The sequence below is a fragment of the Puma concolor genome, chromosome F2 (genome assembly GCF_028749965.1).
Source record: "Puma concolor isolate L17-30 chromosome F2, mPumCon1.1.hap2, whole genome shotgun sequence".
In the NCBI taxonomy this organism is placed as follows: Eukaryota; Metazoa; Chordata; class Mammalia; order Carnivora; family Felidae; genus Puma; species Puma concolor.
In genome coordinates, this window is record NC_141684.1 from 56,216,482 (window position 1) to 56,240,673 (window position 24,192).

General features: G+C 39.0%; 2 protein-coding genes across 7 annotated transcripts in view; one reads left to right on the plus strand and one right to left on the minus strand.

The window, feature by feature from the left end:
* LOC147572031 (uncharacterized) overlaps positions 1-19,641 on the minus strand; it is a 602,793-nt gene extending 583,152 nt beyond the window's left edge. For all 5 annotated transcript variants that reach the window (XR_015246950.1, XR_015246948.1, XR_015246949.1 and 2 more), the window contains exons 1-2: positions 14,511-19,641; positions 13,281-13,338 (exon numbers count right to left, since the gene is read on the minus strand). The gene's annotated coding sequence lies outside the window, so the exon portion shown is untranslated. The remainder of the gene's footprint in view (positions 1-13,280; positions 13,339-14,510) is intronic.
* The window catches only part of IL7 (interleukin 7), a 59,575-nt gene continuing 48,867 nt past the window's right edge, over positions 13,485-24,192 (plus strand). For both annotated transcript variants that reach the window (XM_025922659.2, XM_025922661.2), the window contains exons 1-2: positions 13,485-14,096; positions 20,336-20,469. In XM_025922659.2, coding sequence (XP_025778444.1) covers positions 14,087-14,096; positions 20,336-20,469 — 144 coding nt within the window. In that variant the 5' untranslated portion in view covers positions 13,485-14,086. The remainder of the gene's footprint in view (positions 14,097-20,335; positions 20,470-24,192) is intronic.

Sequence of the window (24,192 nt, forward strand, 5' to 3'; positions counted from 1 at the left end):
CTACCATGGAAAAGCAAAGGTCCAGTTAATTCCATTTAATGATATGATATATTGAATCAACTGCATGCACACAGAAGGAAAAGTACCAAAAGAGAACTGTCAAAAAGGTCTGCTTACAAGAACAGGGGTGTCATAAGGTTTACTTCCTTTTACAGTTTAATATTCAATAAAGATTAAAAGGAGGGAAAAAAAGCAATTGTATTAAGTCAAAGTCAACAATACAAATATTTATTAAGAGAATCAAAAGACATAGAGGAAATTAAAGTCAGAAAGATAGTAGTCTCAATCAATATTAACACAAAGTAACTATAATAATATGTTGGAGGATGTGACTGCTGGTTGACCTTGAACTGGACCACAAATCAGAGATTCCTCACTGCCCTCCTCCTCCCCCCATTCCTTGTAATGTAGGTTCCACTTGCATTCTCCCTTCCCAGTGGCTTCTTCAAAGATACAGCCTTGAAACAATGATGTGGTGTTGAGACCATCTGGATGGTATACGTGATTGAACTCAGTTAAGGCCTCTGTCTAAACTTTTAAGATTTGGTGGGCAGGTGCAGAGATCTACTCATCTTACTTCTGCCCAGGACAAGCCCCTTGCCAATCTGGAGTGGCCTGCCTCTTTCTTCTGTCTCTCCCTGACCCCTGAGAACATGGACCAGTTTTAGGTTACACCTGGGAGGTTCTTAGGAGCTTGCTTGCAAACTGAAACAAGAACAAAAGTATGAATTTGCTCTACTCCATATCTCCTAGCACTTTTCTAGATCACCTCCTGAAATTTCTTTGGGCCTTTAATCTTTTTTGCCTTTTGATAGTGTCTTGTGGCTCTTGAAAGTCTTCAGTTTTGTATTGTTCTGATTGTTTGGGGATCTTACTTTAAAGTCACTGATTTATATGTGGCCATGGGACGATGCTTGAAAAAACTTCTAGTCTCAAAGGATCATTCTTAAATGATCAATGCACCAGCACATGCAGTATTTGTTTTTGTCTTGTCTTTTGGTTAGATCTCATTGGAAGCCACTTAGATCATGTATATAAAATGAAAATATATATTCTTAAAAGTTTAAATGTACATTTAAATCATTTAATACCTGAGGACATATTTGTACTTGGTAAACAGCTCTAATTTCATAAAGTTTAAGATAAAAAACAAAAGTTCTGAGGGCTCCTGGGTGGCTCAGTCAGTTAAGCCTACGACTCTTGATTTTGGCCCAGGTCAGGATCTCATGTTTTGTGAGTTTGAGCCCTATGTCGGGCTCTGCACTGACAGTGTGGAGCCTGCTTGGGATTCTCTGTCTCTCTCTCTGTCTCTCTCCCTCCCCCTCTTGTGTGTGTGCACGTGCTCTCTCTCTCTCTCTTTCAAAAAAAAAAGTTCTAACATGGGTTAGTTTGGAATTAGAACCAAAAGATCCTCACTTTTCTAATATAAATAAAAGTTTAAAAGTCTCAGAGAATGAAAATAACACAGAACATCATTTTGAAAGGAAAGAAATAATAAGAAATAGAAATTATTGGTCACTGGGGGGAGAAGCCAAGATGGTGGGACAGCATGGAAGTTTTTTTTGCATCTTGCCTCTGTGAAATACAGCCAGATCAACACTAAACCATCCTGCACACCTAGAAAACTGATTTGAGGATTAACACAACAATCTGCACAACCTGAACCACAGAACTCAGCAGGTACGTGGTGCAGAGAGGTGAACGAGGGGAGGGAGAAACCCACAGAGGGCAGGGAACTGTTTTTGCTTGCAGGAAGATGACAGAGACGGGGTGAGGGATGGGGGAGCTTGGGAAAAGCACCCTCCCCCCCAAAGCAGGTGGAGAGAAAGTGGAAAAGTGGAAATAGCCACAGGGACTAAACTGAAAAGGGAGAAAGGAGAAAAGAGCGGGTTTAAATGCCACTAAGACTCTATAAACAAGGGGAGCGGAGAGTCTGCAACTCCGCAGCTCTATACCTGGTGGTGCTCTGATGAGAAGGGCGAATCCCCAGGAACAGAGTGAAGTCCGGGCAGTTCTCGGGCGACATGGGGAAAAGCGGCTCCTTTGCTGGGAGGACATTTGGTAGAAGCTGTGCAGCTGACAAAGGTGCCAGCAGACCCCAGGGAACAAACACATTCTCTGGTGCTGGAACAAAGTCGCTAGGAGTGAAGCCTGGTGCCAGATGTGTGTTGTGATTTTCCATAATCCCCGAAATGCTGCTGCTACACAAGTGCATGAACATTTTCTGGGGTGGGCTGGCATCCAGCAGCAGTCTCTGGACACCAGCAGCAGCACAGTCCTGCAAACGTTCCAGGGTGTGGCCGGCACCCGGCCATTGCTCGGTGAGAACCTCCCCCAGAAAGTCAGAGCGGGATAAAGCCACAGTCCCCGGGAAGTGAGGGGTTGGGAAACACAGCCACATCTGAGATACAACTCAGGAGGGAGGTGCCGCCGGGTAATCTGACGACTTGGTCACGGGCAGTGTAAACGCGGGGAGTGGACAGAAAACAGAAACAAAGGACAGGCGCGCGATTGCTGATCTGGAGAACAAAGGTCTGTAACTACAGACTCGGTAACTGGCTGACGCCATTTTCACCCCTCCCGCGCATGTGCATACACACCTACAAGCGCCACAACAATCCACTCCAGTAAGCTAAGCAGCACCATCTAGTGGAGAACAGAGCTGTTACACTAAGCCCCGCCCACCTGGGCCAACCTCCCTCTTCAGGAACACCACAAGTCTCTCCGCCTGCTTAGTATACGGACTATAAATTGCTTCATAGTTTGACTTCTAGGGGAAAATGATGTAATTTCAATGGTACTTTGGTCTCTTTGCTGGTCCATCTATTCAATTTTCTTTTCTTTCTCTCCTTTTCATTTTTTTTCTTTTTCTTGAATACAGAAAGAAAAAAAATATTTTTATTTTCAATTTTTATTAAAAATACTTTTCTTTATTTTTTAGTATATTTTTTACTTTTTTGTAAATTTCTCAAATTCGATTTTACTTCCATAATTTCATATTATTCTATTTCATTGTATTCATTTTTTCAAATTTTCAAATGTTTTCCTATTTTTTTTCCTTCCTCTTTTTCTCTAATCTATCAAGCTCCATTCAACAACCAGACCAAAACACACCTAGGATCTAGCATCATTTATTTGATGTGTGTGTGTGTGTGTGTGTGTGTGTGTATGTTGTTTTTAATTCTTTACTTTTAATTCTTTTTACCTTATTAATTCCTTTTCTCCTGTCAAAATGATGAAATGAAGGAATTCATCCCGAAAGACAGAGCAGGAAGAGACAACTGCCAGGGACTTAATAACAAAGATACAAGCAAGTTGTCTGAACCAGAATGTAGAATCACGATAATAAGAATATAGCTGAGGTTGAAAATAGATTAGAATCCCTCTCTGTGGAGATAAAAAAGTAAAAGCTAGTCAGGATGAAATAAAAAATGCTATAACTGAGCTGCAATCTCGAATGGATGCCAAGGTGGCAAGGATGGATGAGGTGGAGCAGGGAATCAGTGATATAGAGGACAAACTTATGGAGAATAATGAAGCAGAAAAAAAGAGAGAGACTAAGGTGAAAATACATAATTTAAGAATTAGAGACAAGAGTGACTCATTAAAAAGGAACAATATCAGATCATAGGGGTCCCAGAAGAGGAAGAGAGAAATGGGGGTAGAAAGGTTATGGGAGCAAATCATAGCAGAAAACTTTCCTAACCTGGGGAAAGACACACACATCAAAATCCAGGAAGCACAGAGGACTCCCATTAGATTCAACAAAAGCTGACCATCAGCAAGGCATATCATAGTCAAATTCACAAAATACTCAGGCAAGGAAAGAATCATGAAAGCAACAAGGGAAAAATGGTCCTTAACCTACAAGGGAAGACAGATCAGGTTTGCACCAGATCTATCCACAGAAACTTGGCAGGCCAGAAAGGAGTGGCAGGATATATTCAGTGTGCTGAATCAGAAAAATATGCAGCCAATAATTCTTTATCCAGCATGGCGGTCATTCAAAATAGAAGGAGAAGTTAAAAGTTTCCCAGACAAACAAATATTAAAGGAGTTCATGACCATTAAACCAGCCCTCTTCTGCAAGAAATTTTAAGGGGGACTCTCTGAGGGGAGAAAAGAAGGAAAAAAAAGACCAAAAGCAACGAAGACTAGAAAGAACCAGAGAACACGACCAGAAACTCCAACTTTACAAGAAGCATAATGGCAATAAATTCACATCTTTCAGTACTCACTCTAAATGTCAATGGACTGAATCCTCCAATCAAAAGACAGAGGGCAACAGAATGGATAAGAAAACAAGATCCATCTATATGCTGTTTACAAGAGACCACTTTGGACCTAAAGACACCTTCAGATTGAAAATAAGGGGATGGAGAACCATCTTTTGTTGAATGGTCGACAAAAGAAACCTGGAGTAGCCATACTTATATCAGACAATCTAGACTTTAAAATAAAGACTCCAACAAGAGATGAAGAAGGGCATTATATCGTAATTAAGGGGTCTATCCACCAAGAAGACCTAACAATTGTTAACATTTATCCTCCAAATGTGAGAGCACCCAAATATATAAACAATTAATCACAAATATAAAGAAACTCATCAATAGTAATACCATAATAGTACTGGACTTCAACACCTCACAGCAATGTACAGATCATCTAAACAGAAAAGCAACAAGGAAACAATGGCTTTGAATGACACATTGGACCAGAGGACTTAACAGTTATATTCAGAACATTTCATCCTAAAGCAGCAGAATATACATTCTTCTCCAGTGCACATGGAACATTCTCCAGAATAGACCATATACTGGGACACAAATGAGCCCTAAGTAAGTACAAAACAATCAAGATCATAGTGTGCATATTTTCAGACCACAGTGCTATGAAACTCAAAATCAACCAAATACTTGGAGACTGAAGAACATCCTACTAAAGAATGAATGGACCAACCAAGAAGTTAAAGAGGATAATAAAAAGTATATGGAAGTCAATGAAAATGATAACACCACAACCCAAAACCTCTGGGACACAGCAAAGGCGGTCATAAGAGGAAAGTCTATAGCAATCCAGGCCTTCCTAAAGAAGGAAAAAAGATCTCAGATACACAACCTAACCTTATGCCTTAAGGACCTGGAAAAAGAACAGCAAATAAAACCCAAAACCAGCAAAAGACAGGAAATAATAAAGATTAGAGCAGATATTAATGCTATCGAAACCAAAAAAAAAAAAACCACAGTAGAACAGATGAATGAAACCAGAAGCTGGTTCTCTGAAAGAATTAACAAAACTGCTAAACCACTAGCCAGTCTGATCAAAAAGAGAAAGGAAAGGACCCAAATAAATAAAATCAAGAATGAAAGAGGAGAGATCACAACCAACACAACAGAAATAAAAACAATAAGAAGAGAATAGTATGAGCAATTATATGCCAATAAAATGGGATATCTGGAAGAAATGGACAAATTCCTAGAAACATACACACTACCAAAACTGAAACAGGAAGAAATACAAAATTTGAACAGACCCATAACCAGTAAGGAAATCGAATTAGTAATCAAAAATCTGCAAAAAAACAAGAGCCCAGGGCCAGATGGCTTTCCAGGGGAATTCTACCAAACATTTAAGGAAGAGTTAACACCTATTCTCTTGAAGGTGTTCCAAAAAATAGAAATGGAAGGAAAACTTTCAAACTCTTTCTATGAAGCCATCATTACCTTGTTCCAAAACCATACAGAGACCCCACTAAAAAGGAGAACTATAGACCAATTTCCCTGATGAACATGGATGCAAAAATCCTCAACATGATATTAGCCAACCGGATCCAACAACACAAAAAAAATTATTCACAATACCAAGTAGGATTTATACCTGCGATGCAGGGCTGGTTCAATATCCGCAAAACAATTAACATGATTCATCACATCAATAAAAGAAAGGACAAGAACCATATGATCCTCTCAAAAGATGCAGAGAAAGTATTTGACAAAATATAGCACCCTTTCTTGATAAAAACCCTCAAGAAAGTAGGGATAGAAGGATCACACCTCAAGATCATAAAAGCCATATATGAAAGACCCAACGCTAATATCATCCCCAATGGGGAAAAACTGAGATCTTTCCCTAAGGTCAGGAACAAGACAGGCATGTCCACTCTCCCCATGGTTATTCAACAGAGTATTGGAAGTCCTAGCCTCTGCAATCAGACAACACAAATAAATAAAAGGCATCCAAATCAGCCAGGAGGAGGTCAAACTTTTATTCTTCGCAGGTGACATGATATGGAAAACCCTAAAGATTCCACCAAAAAACTGCTAGAACTGACCCATGAATTCAGGAAAGTGGCAGTATATAAAATCAATGCACAGAAATCGGTTGCATTCCTATACACCAGTAATGAAGCAACAGAAAGAGAAATCAAGGAAGCGATCCCATTTACAATTGCACCAAAACCATAAAATACCTAGGAATAAATCTAACCAAAGAGGTGAAAAATCTATACACTGAAAACTATAGCAAGCTTATGAAAGAAATTGAAGAAGGCACAAAAAAGTGGAAAAAGATTCCATGGTCCTGGATAGGAAGAACAAATATTGTAAAAATGTCGATACTACCCAAAGCAATCTACATATTCAATGTAATCCCTATCAAAATAACACCAGCATTCTTCACAGAGCTAGAACAAACAATCCTAAAATTTGAATGGAGCTAGAAAAGACCCCCAATAGCCAAAGAACTCTTGAAAACGAAAACCAAAACAGGAAGCATCACAATCCTGGACTTCAAGCTGTATTACAAAGCTGTAATCATCAAGATAGTATGGTACTGACACAAAAACAGACACTCAGATCAATGGAACAGAATAGAGAACCCGGAAATGGACCCACAAATGTATGGCCAACTAATCTTTGACAAAGCAGGAAATAATATCCAATGGAATAGAGTCTCTTCAGCAAGTGGTGCTGGGAAAACTGGACAGCGACATGCAGAAGAATGAACCTGGACCACTTTCTTACACCGTACATAAAAATAAACTCAAAATGGATGAAAGACCTCAATGTAAGATAGGAAGCCATCAAAATCCTCGAGGAGAAAGCAGGCAAAAACCTCTTTGACCTTGGCCACAGCAACTTCTTATTCAACACGTCTCCGGAGGCAAGGGAAAAAGCAAAAATGAACTACTAGGACCTCATCAAAATAAAAAGTTTCTGCACAGTGAAGGAAACAATCAGCAAAACTAAAAGGCAACTGATGGAATGGGAGAAGATATTTGCAAATGACATATCAGATAAAGGGTTAGTATCCAAAATCCATAAAGAACTTATCAAACTCAACACCCAAAAAACAAATAATCCAGTGAAGAAATGGGCAAAAGACATGAATAGACACTTCTTCAAAGAAGACATCCAGATGGCCAACCGACACATGAAAAAAAGCTCAACATCACTCATCATCAGGGAAATACAAATCAAAACCACAATGAGATATCACCTTACACCTGTCAGAATGGCTCACATTAACAACTCAGGCAACAACAGATGTTGGCGAGGATGCAGAGAGAGAGGATCTCTTTTGCATTGCTGGTGGGAATATAAGGTGGTGCAGCCACTCTGGAAAACAGTATGGAAGTTCCTCAAAAAACTAAAAATAGAACTACCCTACGACCCACCAGTTGCACTACTAGGCATTTATCCATGGCATACAGGTGTGCTGTTTTGAAGGGACACATGCACCCCCATGTTTATAGCAGCACTATCAACAATAGCCAAAGTATTAAAAGAGCCCAAATGTCCATTGATGGATGAATGGATAAAGAAGCTGTGGTATATATATACAATGGAGTATTACTCGGCAATCCAAAAGAATGAAATCTTGCCATCCACTATGTGGATGGAAGTAGAGGGTATTATGCTAAGTGAAATTAGTCAGAGAAACACAAATATCTTATGACTTCACTCATATAAGGACTTTAAGATACAAAACAGATGAACATAAGGGAAGAGAAGCAAAAATAGTATAATAATACAAAATAAATATAATATAAAAATAAAAAAGTAATATAAAAACAGGGAGGGGGACAAAACATAAGACAAAACTCTTAAATATAGAGAACAAACAGTGTTACTGGAGGTGTTTTAGGAGGGGGGATGGGCTAAATGGGTGAGGGGCATCAAGGAATCTACTCGTGAAATCACTGTTGCACTATATGATAACCAATTTGAATGTAAATTTAAAACAATAAATTAATTAAATTAAAAAAAAGAAATAGAAAATATTACATTTCACTGGTAAAAACAATGTCTTATCCAGGACAGACCAGGAACAAAAGTGTTTGTCAGAGAAATAATGTAATGAGGAAGACATGATTAGAAAATTTGTTAGTTAAACATTAGGGAGAATTGCTAACATAGTAAAAGAAACAAGGAAATCAAAGCATATAACCGCCATTTCATAGGCCATATTACTCAAGAAACCAATGACACTCTGCTCCATTGTTTGAAGAAATCATTTCCTGAAACACCAAACTCAACAGCTCAGTGTTTTGATCTCTCAAAAACTTCCATTTTTGTGCTTTTAACATTGAAGTGTATATGTCACTACCAGCTAATATATTGAATTTTTAGGCAAGCATGTCAGTGGTGGTTCCAGGCTTTTGGGTCGCTAATTAATCGACACACTATTGGCATAGAGGAACAACTGATACCCTGGGAACTCAGGGACATATAAGATCTTTTTTAATTATTACTATTTAACTTAATTACTGCTGCAATACACTTAATCATTCTATGTCATGTACAAGTTAATGGATATTCTAAGAGTCCAATCAGAATCCGACACAGTGACAATGTGCTGGAGCAACTTGGCTTGCCTGAAGGAGAAGCAGATTGAACTAACTTTGTAATTTAATAACAATAAAAGGATTTAAATAAGACACACAGTCCTCCATACTAGAAAAAGAAGTCTAAATTTAAATTAAATATAAGAATTTTGACATGCCTACCAGATCCCTAGACATATCGATGTCAATCAGTAGTTGTTACTATAACATTCTTGGATATTACCACAGGTTTGCCGAGAGCATTGGTCCTCTGTAAGAATAGCAAGTCAAGACCCGTGCAATTGGATATCTCCCTTTTCTACAAGTCATACTTGGAAAGAATCTGTAACTTGAATTCTATTGATTTCAGAGAATTCCAGGTTGAATAAGATACTGTTGCTATTGTCCATGGAGCTCACAAGAACAACTCAACATCTTCACATAGCAACTGGCTGATATTAAGGGACTCTGTCCAGGGATTTTAAAGCAATAAGGGGAAAATATTTTTCCACTTTCTTCGAATAATTTCCACGAGGAAAATTGTCATAAGTGTAATCTTCTTTAATTAATCATCTATAAAGGCAATAGTTAAAGCACAGTCCCTCCAAAATTTAGTACCTAAAAGAAACCCCTAATTGCCAACAACATACCCATTAGTGTAAAAAAGGACGGGATGATGCAACCTGCATAAGCTACTGCTCCTCCCTCTGAAAGACAATTTGGGCAATATTTCATCCTTACCCTAGCCAATACTCAATCCAGAGTACACAGGTGAGGTCATAGAAGACATTGCAATAAGAAACATGAAATTAGACACCAGATTTATAATCGATTCTGGTTGTTTAGAATTACACAATTTAAGGACTAAAATGAAAGAGGAGAGAGAAATGAAGGGATCACATGAAGAAATCGTGTATCTTGGGTTTCTCAGTTCCATCCTTTCCTGCTTCTTCCAGAGAACCTAATTTCACTAATTATTATATAAATATGCTTTAGTACCACTCATGCATGAAAACAGAAACTTCTATTATGCTTTACATGCCTTTCAAACCATAGCCTGATTTCTTTTATCTTACCAAAGATCTTTTAAACGCTGTCTCTTCTCCTTGCATCTTCCCTGGTACCCCACAAATTGGAATATAGCTTTTCTCTATACTGTCCCTCAAATCGTTGTCACAAGAACCACAGACAAACTCTGCTCTGCCAAATTAGTGGGCACACTACCCAAACACATACCAATTATAAATATAACTGCAAAAGTCTAAGTTAAATATTAGCAACTTGAATTTAGCATTATGGTAAATTTGATTCAGGAATACAACAAGAAAAAAATATGACCATGTAAATGGATACTCAGCAGTCATTTGATAAAATTCAAAATCCATCCTCAAGCTCAGGCTTGAAAATAAAACAGATATGATTTAGAATTATAGGTTGTCCACTTACACCTATTTTTCCATCAGACAGGTAGATTAACATTTTTTAGATTTTAGTTTCACTAATTTTTAAAATGGGTCTAGATTGCCTTAACCCTTATTTGAAATACATCTCATCCTTTCCTTTTCATAACATTCTTTATCTTTGAAATCATACATTTAACATACATTCCCCCCCTCCCCAGAGTGAAACCACCTTGAAGACATGCATATATGTGTGTGCGTGACCAGTTACAGAATTTGCAGGGCCCAGCGCAAAGTGAAAATGAAAGTCCCCTTATCCAAAAATAATTAAGAATTTCAAGACAGTGACTGCAGAGTATTAAATTAAGCAGGGAGCCCTTACATGCATAGGCCCCTGTGCAACTGCACAGTACGTATAAGGCTTTATGTGTGTGTGGTGAGTCTGTGTGTGTGTCTGTGATTGACATATGTTGAGTATTATGCCTGGAAAATTAAGTCATAGATACCTCAAAAAATATCCATAGACAGGGGTGCTTGGGAAGCTCAATTGGTTAAGCATCTTAATTCAGCTGAGGTCATGATCTTGCAGTTCACGAGTTTGAGCTCCATGTCCGACTCTGTGCTGACAGCTCAGAGCCTGGAGCCTGCTTTGGATTCTGTGTCTCCCTCTCCTCTCTGCCCCTCCCCCCCGCCAAACTAAAATAAAAACATTAAAATTTTTTTGAATCCATAGACAGAAAGATAGCTAGCATTCAGATCTCAGACTATAAACAATAGTCATATTAAGTTGGGTAAAAAGTAGTTCATATAATTAATAAAGAAAATGTTTTCAACTTTACCACAAACTAACTAGTTTGACTGAAGATTGTAGAACAACTAAAAAGACATTGATTAACCTTTAACGATTCTCTCTTTAAGTAGACATTCCTATCGTTTTATTTCAGTTCTTTCTATTATATTGTTTAAATCATTCTGAGATGATGTCTTCCCTCTTAATATTTATTGATTGTAATTTATAAACTGTGTACTATTTTGTTTCCATGGTGATTTTTCTGCACGATTCATGGATTCTATGAGTGAACATTATAGTAACCACTCCATTTCTCTAGTTATAAAACATGAGCATATAAAAAAAACATAAAATGTTTAATCCTTGTCCATCTGTTTGATAAAAAATAATGTTCAGCTTATCAAAATATCAACCACTGACTTCATTTTGGAATTTTTTCCAAACAGTATTTATTCTCTTATACACAGAAAAATAATAACTTGATGTAGTGACAATGTATCCCTTTTCATATATCAATAGCAATTTCAAATTCTTTATGAATATTTTCTTCAGAGTGATTCTTTACATTTGGGGCCAAAATTTAGTGAGGAATTTACATGTCCTCTCCTGGAGCTCTACATAATTTCCCTTCATGATTCCCCAAAGTTCATTTATGCACAAGCCTTTATTCTGCCATGTTTTATGGTGACTGCATGAAAAAGGAAGACGGATTTCCTCTTGAGCAAGTTATTGATGAATGCTCTTTTATTTGTCCCTGAAAAGTTTTTTTTTTTTTTTTAAAGGTGTAGGCTATGTGCAATTGCATACCTCAGTGGTGCTATCAGGGATTTTAAATTTATAAATGACCAATCTAGGTGTGTTCAGTTACAGAATTCATTTTTAAAAGTCACTCCAGCCTCCTGTTTCTCCACTCCCCACTTGCCACTCTAGGTTCCACTCAAATGGAAATACTTGGCTTTTTCCACCCCATTCTGTCTCCTGGTCTCTATTGCTTCCCTCCACTCTTCCTCTTTTCTTCTATTTCCCTCTGCCTTTATGTACGTCCTCTTCATGTGTGTTCTCATTCATGCATTTTCATACAATTGTTCTCTCTCATTCTGTCACTCACTTCCTGAATGCCTGTGTACTGGGTACTGTTCTTCTAAGTGGATGTAGGCTTGGCTGGGCACAGGAAAGAAAAGGCGTGGGGAGCGTTGTGAGATGTGCAGCAGGGAAGAGCAGAGAAGGCAACAGTACCCAGATCACCCTGAACCTGGAGGGCTCGGTATACAGTGGGAAGTGGCCAGAGGGTGACCACAGAAGGTGGCATTGTGGAAATCAAATATCCTGCTGCTGTGAGGAGAGTGAAGGAGTCTTCAGCAAGGGTGAAAGCTGGATGATCCCCTAGACAGCAGGGTTTTAATGATCGGCCCATAGGCAATTCACATAATGGATAGATTGGTTCAGGGTTCATTTTAGAGGTAAAGTTGACAAGACGTGCTTATGGATTGGATGTGAGAAGTGAGACTAAAAGAGGAATCAGAGATCCAGCTGTCAGGCTTGAGCAACTCTGTCTCACTCTCTATTTCACTGTTATTCTCTATTTCTTTCTCCCTTCTTTCTTTTCCTCTTTTCTTTGTTCACACTGTAATAGACTCTGGAAGGTTCACATCCCTACTTTAGTTCCTGCTTAAGTCTCCATTTAGAACTCAGAAACTCCAGAAAGCTTTCCAGAGGTCCCTACAGTGGGGAATAGACACACCCACATGATACCTGACCCTGCCTCCCTCTTGGCACCAATCTCTACACTATTCACAAGGATCACTAACACAGAGTTTGCAAGCATGAACTCTGAGTCAAAATACAGCAGGTTTGTGCCCAAGCTCTATTACTAACTAGCTAAGTGAACTCTAGCAAGTTACTTAAGGAAGTCTCTGTTCCCACATCTGTGAAGTGTAGATAAGAAAATTGTCTACTCAGAGAAAAGTTTGCATGAGAGGATATATATAAAATGCTTAGTACAATACTAGTACAAAGCAAATGCTAGATAGATGATAGCCATTATCATCATCATTATTGTCACTTTACAGTACCCATCTTCTTTTACGCAGGGTTCCTGCCGAATATCAGAAAACAAATTCAAACAGGAAATAGTAAAATAATTCAGGCTTAGAAAAACACACTAACTCTTCAGTAAAACACGGTAAAAATGGATAGTATGATTTATTGGCCAATTCTGACAAACGTATACGTGGAAGTTATAGTCGGGTTCAAACATACCACTTACCAGATTAGATGCACCCACAGGATTATTTTTCTTTGAGGTCTCACCTGGGCAGGTGCATCTACAAACCACAGGGCAGAAAGAGACTGATTACAGAGGTTGAGGGGCTGAGGGCGTGACCCTCTTAAACATTCTTTACTTCCTTCCACCCCCCGCCCCCCCCTGCCCCAAGACGTCTTGGCATCACTACATCCGTGGCGACGCCTCCCTGGTGGCGTAGGCTTGCAATAGCCCAGCTTTCGCCCTACACATTTGCGGCTTCCGTGGACACATTAGCAACCAACGCTTTTAGATCCCAGTCGCCTAGCTTTGCCAAGGCAGTCAGAGGTCACTTGGAGAGTGTTTTGCCTCGAATGGTTCTCATTCAGAAGGCCATCTCATTCCTTCTGTGGTGCTTTGGAAATTCGCGCCCTCCTCTGGTCCCGGTTCAGGTGCACAGAAACGTCTGGGGGAGGACGCAGGTGCTCAAGAGAGGTGGGGCGGTGAAGGCGCCCGAGTGGTGAACCCAAAGATCGAACCTGCAGACCCAGCGCAAAGTAGAAACTGAAAGTACATTGCCGGCTGATCCTACGGAAGTTATGGGAAAGGCAAAGCGCAGAGCCTGGCCGTGGTGTGTGCCGCCCCCCTTGGGATGGATGAAGCAGCAGGCGCGGCGTGGGTGAAAGGAACCAGCCGCAGAGACCGCCCTACCCCGCACGCGCTCCCAGCAACTCCGCGGAAGACCAGGGGCCTGGCAGCGACTATGGGCGGTGAGAGCTTGCTCCTGCTGCAGTTGCGGTCATCATGACCACGCCCGCCTCCCGCAGACCATGTTCCATGGTAAGGACTCCTATTCCAGGCGCACCGGTTCGCGCGCCCTGCACGCCCGGGGACTCCAGGACGCTTTGCCGGGCCCGGCGCCCAGGCGCGTCCGGGAACAGTCCAGCCTTGCACTTTGGACCTGCCGAGAGCACTGGCTCTGTCACAGGCAGGCGTCAGCCGCGCCTCAGTACCCTGGCCCACAGCCACTTGCACTTGGGACTGCTGCTCCTGGCCGGCTGCGAGAAGCCGTCCCAGACGCCGGCTTTCCGTCCCGAGCCCTAGAGCTGCAGCCTCGGCGCCGCTCAGCGGTGGCAACCAGGTCTCAGAGGTAGCCAGTGGCTCGCCGTCAGTCTTCCCGAGCCAGCGCTGTCCTCGGTCGACCCGGCTCCCAGCCCGCCCTTCCCGTGCTGCTGGCGGCGCCCAGTTACTCACAGGCGCCTGGAGAGGGGCGAGTACCTGGGCTCCTGTAGCTCCGTACTCTCTAGAGAAGTGAAAGCGAAGCTCCCACGGGACGCGCTTTTAAACCCTAAAGGGACAGGTCCCTGGAAAACCCCGTTTCGCCCCCTCAGTGAGGCTGGGAGTTTCCGACTGGGGCTGTACCTCGTGCCCTTTGCTGGGAAACCGAGTCCTTGAGCTGGCACCGAGAAGGGCGAGTTTCGGGTTTTTGTTTTTTCCTATATGGGTACTCCTTGGAGGAGGCAGGATTAAATAGGCAAAAGTTCAAATTCTAGGCTTTTGCTAGGATCCGATATATTTTATTTGTGCGGACTACGGACAGAGAGTAAAAAGGACAAGGGCAGAGCTGAGTCGAGGGACCGGGATTCCGGTGGCAGCCATATGGCCAAGGAAAAGAGCCAGAAAGTTTACTGGAAGGGGAAAAAGGAGACGACGAGATGTGAGGGGCGAAGATCTGTTGAGGGAAATTAGAATGCTTTATAGTGAATACTTCCTCAAGCAAAAAAAGACGGGTGGGGGAGGGTGCGGGAGTAGGGAGCAGTTTGCTCTTCCGTTTGATGCCTGGTCTGTGCGCTTTCCAGGCTACACCGTTAGATCAAAGGAGCCTTTCCTTCCTCTCTCGTAGGTGTTAAAGAATCAAGAATTGGCATAGCGAAGAAGTACCAGATCAGTACCAAAATAAAGGGGGTTGTGGGGATAGAGTGTGGAGGACAATTATGGAAAAAGATTTGTAATGGGTGCCGTCCAGAAGTTCAGCATAGAATTAGAAATTAGGTATATCCCTGCCTTCCTTACAATGCCATGGATCGCCTGCAATTCTTTCTTTCTTATTGCTCTTGGTTCTAATCCCTGCATCACCTCTGATTTTAAGTGGAGAGGTTACAAAGAGAAAAGAAAAGAAATGGAAGCTAGGGTATGCATTATTAACAGGGAGATTTATTTCCTGAAGTGTATCTATATTGTTCATTTACCATAAGGTATTATTAGCAAACAATAGAATAGAAAACTGAACTTCTCATAATGTGTGGCTTTTGCATTTTGTTCCAAGAGATTTCACTAGAAGCTTAAGGACAGAGTTACTGTAAGGAGGGTTTTTTGTTTTGTTTTGTTTTGTTTTGTTTTGTTTTGTTTGTTTTTTGTTGTTTTTTTGCTATTTGTTTTGGGAGTTGAAGTCGTTGAGACCCTACTATGTGGTTCTCAACTATGCTGTCTAGTTTAGGTAATGTAATCATATTTGAGGGGCAAAAGTGGAATAGTAATAAAGACAGGGGACCGAGAAAGATGAGAAAGCCTGAACAGGTACACAGGACAATCACACATGGTACCGCATTGATATTTCCATATCTGAAACAAAAATGAAAAGGCTATTTTATAGGACCAAGTTACATGTCATATTCACACTCATGCACATGAGATTATTTTCTAGGATCTCACCTCTGACACATAACCTAGTGTAATAAGAACAAATATTTAATGTCTGTTTTCTGAAATAAGAGTGTATTATGGTACAGTATTTCAGAGCTTGGCCAGGAAGCACCTTAGTGAGGTTCATGTGGGAAAAGATGGGTTTTTGTACATTCCCCCTAACTACACACACACACTTTTTTTTTTGTAGCAAGCAGTGTAGCTCGGTGGCTAAAAGCTGAGTTTCTAAATTCTTCACTCTTCACAAAGTTGCTTTGTTCCTCAGATTCTCCATCTGCAAAACTGAGTAACTGGTAGTACTTACCTACAGAAGTGGTTATGAGATTAAATGAAATATTGTATGCAGTATCATAGGACAGCTGCAGAAATGTCTTTAAGGGTTTATCATGGGATTTGTGGATAGAGTTTACAGTGCAATCTTAATATTGGCTGTGGCAGATATTAGATTTCTTTAGCTGTAATCAAACTTATGTTTGTAACCTTAACGAGATGATTTCCATACATCAGATGGTTTTCTGTTTATTAATTTTTTGTTTGCTTTATTGCACCAATTTGCTTGCGCCAGTTGTTCATATTAAAGGCAAGTCTTATATATTCAGATAATGTTTTCTGTTTCATCCTGAATGTTTTTTGAGTACTTTTTTTTAATTCCCAGTGAAAATGGGTCTATGAAATGTTATAATGGATATTAAATAAGCACTTATTGGTCTTAAAGACTGATGAAAGATTGGATTTGATACACAGTAGAAACTAATTTTTTCTAAGTTTATTTATTTATTTTGAGAGAGAGGGGCACAGAGAGAGAATCCCAAGCAAACTCCATGCTGTCTGCACAGAGCCGACTCAGGGTTCAATCTCATGAACTCTGAGATGATGACCTAAGCAGAGATCCTGACCTGAGCCAAGATCAAGAGTCAGACGCTGAAACCACTGAGCCACCCAGGCTCCTCTGTAGAAACTAATTTTTTTACGTTCACTTTGACCCCATAACTTATACAGCTGAGGATTGAATGTATTATTTGGCTTAAATTAAAAACCAACAAGAATTTTTTAGACAGTCATCATTCTGGTTTGACCAAATTCCCTACTGAAAACAAATTCTACAGTTTCAATCCCTTCAGGAAATCTAAAGACAATTCCACAGGCCCAAGCTTGCCTTGCATTATTCCTTATGGTTTGTCTTTTCTGTAACCTGAAGAAAAGTTCAGGGTTGGGAAAAGGGTGCATATCTATGTATAACCTGAAACAAAACAGAATAAAAGCAGAGATTGTTTCCTGTTGTGACAACGATGTCAAAAGCTTGCTCACACGAGGCAATATTAATATGTTTACTCTCTATATGGTGTGGAGAAAAGACTTCAATTGCAGACCAAACTGCAAATTGTTAATTCGAGAGGTGGGAACCTGAGAGATGTGAGTCTGAAGCCCTGGGTGTGTTTGCAATATTGTCCAGAGGTGATGTCAAGTCTAAAGAAATGCCTTATTTGGATGGCCAGGGGGATTCTTAGAATTACGGTGCTTGAAAGTTGAATGAGACGTTGAGAGATGATTTAGTCTAAAGATTTCTTTTTACAAGTCAGTTAAACGAGACTTAAAAGATGCTGTCATTCAATCAGTCTCACAACACGTTGTCATACAACCCCTTGTCAGAGCAAGACAAAACCCCCAAGTCTCCATACTCCATACCCTCTGTGTTTTGTATTGCTCTAGTCCCTCTGGAGCTAAGCTGTTTAACAACAGCAACAAAAGACACTCTTTACAGACAAGGCAAATTATGTTTCAGAACTGAGAAATTAGTTGTAGTACATAAAAATGACTGAGGTTTCTACCAAGCCATCATTGAAAGCCCTGATAAAATGTCATTCAATGAATAACTGAATTGATACGAATTTGGGGAGCACTAATTACTGAAAGTTAGGGTGAAGAGGACACAACACATACTGCTCATAGAAAGTAAAATGGCCTCCTTTATTAAAACATGAAAGGTGGACGTTTGAAATAACATTCATGTTAAATAGTAAAAATGTCTCTTTTTTCATTAGTATTTAATTATTTTATTATATTCCCCCTAAATTGTATGCTGTATAGCTTCTCCTTATCATCTACTCTTTCCAAATACCTTTGGGACACCTGTAAAATGACAGAAAAAATGAAATTTGGCTGTATGCAATCTATACAAATCCAGTATATTTAGTGAATAAATAGCAATTGATTATTGTTTGAGAATCTTCAGGATGCAGGAACATTAGTACAAGAGAGAGGCAAAGCTGTGTAATATTACACAGAGATGGGTTTCATTCAGAGGACTAATGTAATTACATGTTATTAAAAGATTATGGCCATTTCTGATAAAATGCTGGTGAGGCAGTAAACTCAGATTAGAATCTGGACCTGGGACCTACTATCTGATTTTTACAAAAAAAAATTTGCAGGACTCTTTTGATCTTTACAGATAATGTATGTAAGGTAACAAAGTGCTTGGCACATGATAGGTACTCAAAAATAACTATCGTCATCATCATTATTCATCTCCTATGTGAATTTTGCCTGAACGCATATAGACACTTAGCGGCAGAGCTATGAATACATTACGTGTCTCATTTTGCTTCTCTTAACCTTGTCAAGTGTCCATGATATATGAAGATGAGATATAGGATTCATATTTGTTGTTACACCTGCTATTTAGCCCAGTTCCACTATTTGTAAAAATCTGGGTCACTAATAGCATATAATTTATTGGGGAGTGCTATTGATTTTTATATGACAGATAATGATATAATAGATGATAATGTTATTGGGAACTTTATGATGTATTTAACAGTGTTTAGATTGTCATAATATTAGGTCCTTGGGTTCCAAGGAGTATTGTTTGTAGTACTACTCCGAAAAGGCACAGATGTGAAATGTCTTGCAGTCAACAAGTACAATTAAACTTCATTTGGAAATTCACAGGAAATATATTGTCAACTTAGGTCAAAAGTTTGCAGAAAGATGCAAACAAGACATTTTCACAGGCTTACGAAGAATAAGTCTGTATATGACCAGATTTTAATGTCTCTGGGAATAACTGGCTTTCCATCAGTGCATTATTACTGTCTGAAATGATAACCATTTTTAATTTCATTCCTTTTGTTTAGATGATTGTCTCTAACTGGGAAGGCTTACCCAAAACAGATATAAATCATTAGCTAACAGGGTGTGAATTTATTTATTGGGTTTTTTTTTAACATGTCAAGAAGCTAGATAGAACTGTGTTTGAAGGAAATAGGAGTCTCTGGGCACTTAGAAACTGAAAAGATAAAATGTCAAAATATAAATGCCAATTTTGTCACAGTTCTGGGAAGGGTAAACCCTTTAAGGTCCAGTATTAAAAAGAAAGAATGTAATTACAGTGCAGAACCTTCTGCACTGCTGCCTCCAGAAGCAGCTGGATACCTGGGCAACTATCAAGGTTTACATAAATATACATGCCACAAATCATAAAATTTCAAAAAATTTTAATTGTTTTTTTTACCTATAGTTTACTTGTTTACCTGTAGATGCTTTTTTTGTAGAAATGTTCAACATAAACTGAAATTGAATAAACTGATTTATACCCTAGAGTGTTTTTCAGAGGCAAAGAGGCTGCTTTCATCACGCCTGTTCGGCACTTTTCCAAAGAGTAATTTTTAAATATAAAAGTAAAAGAGGGGCGCCTGGGTGGCGCAGTCGGTTAAGCGTCCGACTTCAGCCAGGTCACGATCTCACGGTCCGTGAGTTCGAGCCCCGCATCAGGCTCTGGGCTGATGGCTCAGAGCCTGGAGCCTGTTTCCGATTCTGTGTCTCCCTCTCTCTCTGTCCCTCCCCCGTTCATGCTCTGTCTCTCTCTGTCCCAAAAATAAATAAACGTTGAAAAAAAAATTAAAAAAAAAAAAAAAAAAAAAAAAAAAAAAGTAAAAGAAATCTGAACTCTAAAATGTAATCTTACTTTGGCTGTTACATAATATTGAATTTTAGGGTTCTTCCCACACTATCCAAAAGCCAAGATGCATTTTAAAAACTTACTAGAAATAAATGGTCAGTCTGGGGTGCCTGGGGGTGCTGAGTTGGTTAAGTGTCCGACCCTTAATTTTGGCTCAGGTCATGATCTCACAGTTCGTGGGATACGCCCCATGCGGAGTTCTAGCTGAGAGCTTGGAGTCTGCTTGGGATTTTCTCTCTCTCTCTCTCTCTCTCTCTCTCTCTCTCTCTGCCCCTCCCCGGCTTGTGCTTGCTCTCTCTCTCAAAATAAATTTAAAAAGAAAGATAGAAATGGTCAGGCCAATTGAAACAACACAATCAAACTATATAATATGACGTATAACATTTAGCTTATTCTTACTCACTGTTCAATTTAGTTTCTTTTAGGTATATCTTTGGAATTCCTCCCCTGATCCTTGTTCTGTTGCCAGTAGCATCATCTGATTGTGATATTGAAGGTAAAGACGGAAGAGAATATCAGCACATTCTAATGATCAGCATCAATTACTTGGTATGTGCTTGTTTGTTTTTCTCACATTTTAACAGTTTTATATTCAAGTATCCATCTGTATTCCTTGGAAGAAAGTGGAATAACTAAAGAGCAAAATTTAATGAGCTACTAAGTACATATTTTTATAGTTGGCATCATTATATCCTTTTAAAATAATTCCTTAGTAGACCTTCAGATTCCCACCACTATCCATTTCAGCCCAGTTCCATTCACTACTAAATTTCTTATAAGCATAATTTAGCATAACTATCTGCATTTCCTCACTTCCTGATGACAGTTAGTCACTGTAGAACACTATAATAGAAAAGGGAAGGGGCGCCTGGGTGGCGCAGTCGGTTAAGCGTCCGACTTCAGCCAGGTCACGATCTCGCGGTCTGTGAGTTTGAGCCCCGCGTCAGGCTCTGGGCTGATGGCTCAGAGCCTGGAGCCTGTTTTCCTCCGATTCTGTGTCTCCCTCTCTCTCTGACCCTCCCCCGTTCATGCTCTGTCTCTCTCTGTCCCAAAAATAAATAAAGGTTGAAAAAAAAAATTTAAGAAAAGGGAAAATAACAATACAACATTAAAAAATTATCATGAAAAGAGGTATATAGTTATTTTATCTGACTGTGTGTACATGCATATGTATTATACAGATATTTTTATACCCATGTATATAAGTAACTTGCTGTGAATTAATTTTTTAATTTACTGTGGACTTTTTTTTTACAATATATTTATATTTTAGAGCAGTTTTAGGCTTGCAGAAAAGTTAAACAGAAAGTAGAGAATTCCCACATACTCATTCTTCCTCTGTACAATTTCCCTTATTATTAACATCTTGCATTTGCGTGGTATATTTGTTAAATTGATGAACCAATATTGATACATTATTATTCATTAAGGTCCATAGTTGACATGAGGGTTCACCTTTTCTGTTGTCCAGTGCTTTGGGTTTTAACAAATGCAGTATCATGTATCCACCATTACAGTATCAGAAAATAGTTTCAGTGCCCTTAAAAATCCTTTGTGCTCCACTGATTCATCCCTCCCTCCTTCCCTCCACTTGAATCCATGGCAATCATCAATCTGCTTATGGTCTCTATAATTTTGCCTTTCTAGGATGTCATATAGTTGGAATCATGCAGAATGTAGCTTTTTTAGACTGGATTTTTTCACTTGGCAATGTATATTTAAGGTTAATCCATGATTTTTTTTGTGTAAGTGTTTGGCTTAATAGCTCGTTTCTTCTTTTGCTGAATAAAATTCCGTTGAATGGATATACCACATTTGTTTCTCCATTCACTGATTGAAACACATGTCTTGGTTGCTTCCCATTTGGGGCAATTATGAATAAAGCTTCTATAAGCATTCATGTACAGGGTTCTGTGTGGACATATGTTTTCAATTCATTTGGATAAATATCTAGGAGAGTTATTGCTAGATCATATTGTAAGACTGTCTTTAGTTTTATATAAAACTGTCAAAGGGTCCTCCAAAATGACTATACCATTTTGCATTTTTACCAGCAATGGATGAAAGCTCCTGATGCCTCGTATTCTCACCAGCATTTGGTGTTGTCAGTGTTTTTAATTTTAGCCATTCTAATAGGTGTGTGATGGCATCTCATTGTTGTTTTAATCAAGTTCCCTAATATCGTAACATGTTGAACATCTTTTCATACATTTATTGCCATCTGTACATATTGATCGATGAAGTATCTGAACTCACATCTAAACTGACATCTTAAAAATATTAAATCCTATTGTGAAATATCTTTCCATTTATTTAGAGCTTTCTTTGATTTCTTTCATCAGTTTGATATTTGTCCTCATATAGATCCTGCTTACATTTTCTCTGATCTGTATCTAAGTATTCCATATTTATGGTGTTATTGTAAATAGCGTTATGTTTTGAATTTCAAATTCCAATTGTTCATTGCAGATATGTAGGAAAGCAATTGACTTTTGTATATTATCCTTGTATCCTGAAACCTTACTGTAATCACTTTACTAGCTCCAGGAGGAAAAATCCTTTGGGATTTTTTACACAATTATGCCACCTACAAAAAATGAATTTTTTGACAATTTAAGAGCTATATCAACATAATCAGATGTGTTGATTTAACAGATAATCAGTTCTTGAAGCCCCAAATGGCAAAGGAGAACCCTCTCAAATGTTCATGAGTTGGGAGAAATTGTCTAATCTGCCCCCTCCTGCCATTCCTTATCATCCTCTCCACATGCTTATACTAAAGTAGCACGTGACACATAGAGAAAATCATTGTTCTACCTCTTAGAGGGATATGGGAAATTCAAGATAATATTGAACAGGAACCACAGAGGTCCCTGATTTTTCTCATTGACAAGGAAAAAAAAATGTACACTAAATAGTAATTATATCATTTTATAGTTCATTCATTTTTGACACGACATTTTCTGCATTAATGCTACTAAATTAATGTTTTTGAGTCAAGATAATGCTTTTATTAAGTTTTATTATCTGGGCAAGGAATCAACTAGAATTGGTCCTACATTTATAAATAACTATTATGTGTGTAAAACTGCAAAAAAAGAAAAAAATGCTACTAGCAATCCAAAAGGAGAGTTTTATCTACCAGATTCATAGCACATTTTTCCTGGAAATTTAGAGGAGCTTATCTCATTAAACCACACAGCAGCAACAAGAACAACAGCAGCAGCAATGATGCTATTTAAACAAAGCAAAATATGGCTACTCTTCTTAAGAGATTAATTCACAAGACATGGAAGAGTGTATGAACTAATCAATTCCAGTGAATAGTGCCATGATAATCTCGAGAAAGCTGTTTGTAAATGTGAGGTGATAAATCAGAAGGAAGGAGAAAGAATTCACAAAGAATTATTCATATCAACATGAAGACTATTCATTCACTCAGTGTGTACTAGACGCTTTGTGGACATTACTGGGTTTGAGTCTCAGGGACACCATAATAATACTAATATTTACGAAATGTTTGTTATGTTCCAGGTGCTAGCCAAATAAACAGTATGCCTATAAGAAAGGTGCTTTTATCACATTTATTTCACAGAGGAAGAACCTGAGGCTTGGGGCGCCCAGTTTGTGTCAGAACCCGGATATGAGCCTCTGCTGTTAACCAGCACACTCACCTGCCTCTTGATAGCAATTATCTGTGTTAGCGTATTCATGAAGCAAACATCTATTTGGAGACTGCTATTATGGAAAACCTTTCTGTGGGGTGAAGTGGTGGGGGCTTCAGGGTAGATATAATGATGGACTAGGTATGGACCCTTTTTTAAAGAAGCTTTCATTTGGTGATGGGTTAAGTCTTGGTGTGAAGTATGCAACTTGCATACTTCATATGGAGCGGCTGCCATACTGTCATTCAAAACAAACAGACTGGTTGCAAGCTAGATTTGGGAATCAGAAGATATAAGCTGGGTTCTCTGAGGAGGAGAATAGATTAGCGTGGCCCTAGGAGAGAGAACATGCTGTGGGATAGTGCACTGATCTCCAGACTTTAGACAGTACACTCGTTAGTAAAATTTTTGGAGCCTGCACTACAAATACACATTTAGCATTTATTTACATATTAGAGCATTTCATAGTATCTTTTTCATACATTAAGATATATATATATATATATATATATATGTATGTATCAGAAGAAAATTTACAAAGGATGAGATAAAAACCACATGTAGATAGGATTTCTAAAATTTTCTTCCCACACAGCAGTGGAATCCC